Source organism: Lactuca saligna, chromosome 9 (genome assembly GCF_052625555.1).
Source record: "Lactuca saligna cultivar CGN05327 chromosome 9, ASM5262555v1, whole genome shotgun sequence".
Classification (NCBI taxonomy): domain Eukaryota; kingdom Viridiplantae; phylum Streptophyta; class Magnoliopsida; order Asterales; family Asteraceae; genus Lactuca; species Lactuca saligna.
In genome coordinates this window covers 11,166,882-11,170,049 of record NC_136425.1, presented here as the reverse complement: position 1 = coordinate 11,170,049, position 3,168 = coordinate 11,166,882, and the positions used below count along the sequence as shown (strand labels likewise).

Genomic DNA, 3,168 nt, shown 5'->3' with positions numbered 1-3,168 from the left:
ATACCCATATTCCCATGTAGAGTGGTAAGTGTCAACTGTTTTCAATGAAGACTTTGATAAAAAAAAAAAAAAAAAAGGATGGGTGGAATCTTGGATTAATGGACAAACCTATCCATCTCACATACACACACACAAAAAGACACGATATGCCCTTTTGATCATGGCATATTCTTCCCATTTTTATTCTCAACCATTCACCTCATCTTTTATCCATCAATAATTTCAACAATTATTCTCCAAATAAACACACTTAATTAGATTGGAAAAGACATAGGAATTGGAAGAAGCAAACAATTTCCAAAACCCATCTCCACCATGTATGGAAAGTTACAACAAAACCATGTGCAACAATTAATGGACAAAAACTAATACAGCAAATATGATCTTGGTTGACTTGATTGATCGCTAGTGAATAATTTACACCCATCAACACCACACTAACACTTCATGTGCAGAATTTCAATTTATAGAAAATAAAATAAATATATATATATATATATATATATATATATATATATATATATATATATATATAAGCATATAATATCATAGAAAATAGTAATTATTTACATTGACTATACGACCTTCAAACCCAAGACAAGAATTTACAAAATTGAGGTTGAAAAAGAGTAAAGACACAACAAAATTAACTAAAAACTCAAACCTGACATGAATGAAGATGTTGAATTTACAGAAAAACCCCTTGAACTTCTCAAGTCTCAAGCGGTGTGTGTGAGATTGATCGCTCTATTGAGCCTATCAAGAATCCCACTAGCTTTCCTTTTTGCCCTTGAAGTCCCATTTTGCACGATTTGAGAAAGGGTTCCATAATTACTCTCTTCTTCCCTCATTTCCTTCCATTTTGTTCGATCATAGTAACAAATTGTGTATAAAACAGCAATACAGTTTTCTTTATTTCGTGCACAATTTGTCTCCTTTATTAAAGAAAGCAAACAAGAAACAGCTCCAAGATCCCCCATTTCTTCAACAGCTTTTTGGTTGCTTGAAAGCATCGCAAGAATGGCTAATAACTCATCCACGTGGACCCTGTTCTTGATTTTATTCAAAAGTGCCCTTACACCACCATCTCTTACAGCTCTAGCTTTATTTTCATGGGTGATACATAAATTAAAGATAGCAGAAGCAACATCTTTCATTGCTAATGGATGCCCTTCTTCCAAGAGATCAATAAGTGGTTTCAAAGCACCTGCTTTTCCAATTAAGGACTTATTGGAATCGAGAGCTGATAAAGTGAAAAGGGTAGCAGCTGCATTGCTTCTTGTTTCGATTGTTCCAGATCTTAATGCGTCCAGTAACAGAGGAATCACCATTGGTGTCTCTGCAACGAGTTTCTTGTTGTTGTCATGGATTGAGAGATTCAGAAGTGTTGTGATCAGATCTTCTTGAAGATCAGGGTGGATTTCGGTTTGGGATTTGTTTTGGGCTAATGGTGTTAGTAACTGAGGTATGGCTTCAAGGGACTCACCAAATAATGCACGAAATGAAGGCATTCGCTTTGTTAATGATCTTAAAGTTCTGGCTGCTTCTTTTTGCTCAGATTGTGTAGATGACATTTTCTTGAGAAGAGAGATGAAAAGATCACGATCAGCTTCTGTTAACCCGTCTTCTTCTGGATATTGGAGAGGACCAGGGAATTGGACTCCACGAGTCTTACACCATTGTGTTATCATGTCTCTGACCAAGTGATTTGGGGTTAAAATGGTGTGTGAAAGAACTTGTTGGGTTCTAGGACATATCCTGTTTCCAGCTTTCAACCATTTCTGGATAAAAGGCCTATCGTATGTCTGCAAATTATCACCAAAATGATCAGAATTCAGTAAATTAGCAGAGCTAAATCACGAATATGAAAGTTCATAGGAAGGAACCCTAGCTGTGATTCTTCAAATTGATAAAACCATGAAATTTAGTCTGATTTCAGTGAAATAATAATATTATAGTAGAATAGACATTAATCAACACGTCCACGGCAAGAACTCGTCGACATATTCACAAAAAAAAAAGTGAAAATAACAAACACACGAAACCAATGGAAGAGAGAAATTGAATAGAAAAACTACCTGGCCAGTAGAGAGGATAACAGGATCTCTCATGAGTTCTTTAGACAGAGGGCAACGAAATTCCTGTGGACAAGAATCCCAAACCGACGTCGAACTTTCATTGTTGTTACGATTACTATCATTGAGCCGTTTAATCGAAGACGATCGTTGTTTCCCTCCTCCCTCTTTCAATTCCTTCAAAGCTTGCAAGGTCTGATTCGCTCTGTCAATACATCCAAATCCATTTTCATCCTCCGATGATGAATCTTCAACAATCGCTTTCACAAGTCTATGCAATTCCTTCTTCAACTCCGTCGTGACCTTCGCCACCGCCACGCTCTGATCCCCTTCAAACACCTCACTTTTCGCCATCAAATTACATAAACGTGTCTAGATTCGAATTATTTCAAAGGTAATCACCGGTGGAAGACGATGATTATGTTGTGGGTGCAGTTGCCAAGAAAGAGTTACACACAGTAACACATACTGTATGCGTGCTTCTTTTCATACGAATTTCTCACTCCAGAATTCAGAAGCATATGAAGGTATTTTAGAGAGAGAAAGAATGATGATGGAGGAGTGTAAGAGATATAGGAGTTACATGTTTATAGGGGAGTGTTGTGTAAGATTAATAAATTTATAACATTGCCCCCTGTAACTTATAAATACTACAAACATAGTCCACTTTTCGAAATATGTTTTCCCTTTAAGTCCTGACAATAGTATCCAAGAGAGTAAATCGTTTAGGGGTGTTTAAATATTAATACTAAAATAAGTGAACATCCAAGTATCGAAACAATTATAAATAAAACACATTAACTTGGATTAAAAATAAATTATTATATTTTAAAGGGGTGAATTGTGAAATATTCGGTTTAGCCCAAATATACGTGGGCCGGAGTATGCGGGTAGGGCCCGGTGGAGCCCACCGTACACGAGATCAAATCCATGACCTTACAGCTGGCAAAGGGGTTACGCGGACTAGACTTGCTTGCGACACCCTCACTACTAAATGCGCTCTTTTTAGATTCAATTGTTTTTATCTTTAATAAATTCGGAAATAGACACTTATTTTTGTCTTGTTAATTAAGAGCGAATTTTCAGTTTATTT

At 36.4% G+C, this 3,168-nt stretch overlaps 1 protein-coding gene across 1 annotated transcript; it reads right to left on the bottom strand.

The window, feature by feature from the left end:
- Positions 1–369: 369 nt before the first annotated feature.
- LOC145015046 (U-box domain-containing protein 9-like) lies at positions 370–2,646 on the bottom strand. The gene is made up of 2 exons (XM_078973499.1): positions 2,079–2,646; positions 370–1,805 (listed from the first exon to the last, which is right to left on the bottom strand). The coding sequence occupies exons 1-2, from the start codon at positions 2,427–2,429 to the stop codon at positions 720–722; spliced, it is 1,437 nt and encodes a 478-aa protein (XP_078829625.1). The 5' UTR covers positions 2,430–2,646; the 3' UTR covers positions 370–719.
- Positions 2,647–3,168: the final 522 nt, after the last annotated feature.

Bases quoted from the DNA above. Each gene is read 5' to 3' on its own strand.
- LOC145015046 (XM_078973499.1), bottom strand. From the start codon at position 2,429: ATGGCGAAAAGTGAGGTGTTTGAAGGGGATCAGAGCGTGGCGGTGGCG. The intron at 1,806-2,078 runs GTAGTTTTTCTA...GATAATTTGCAG, and splicing joins TTATCCTCTCTACTGGCCAG to ACATACGATAGGCCTTTTAT.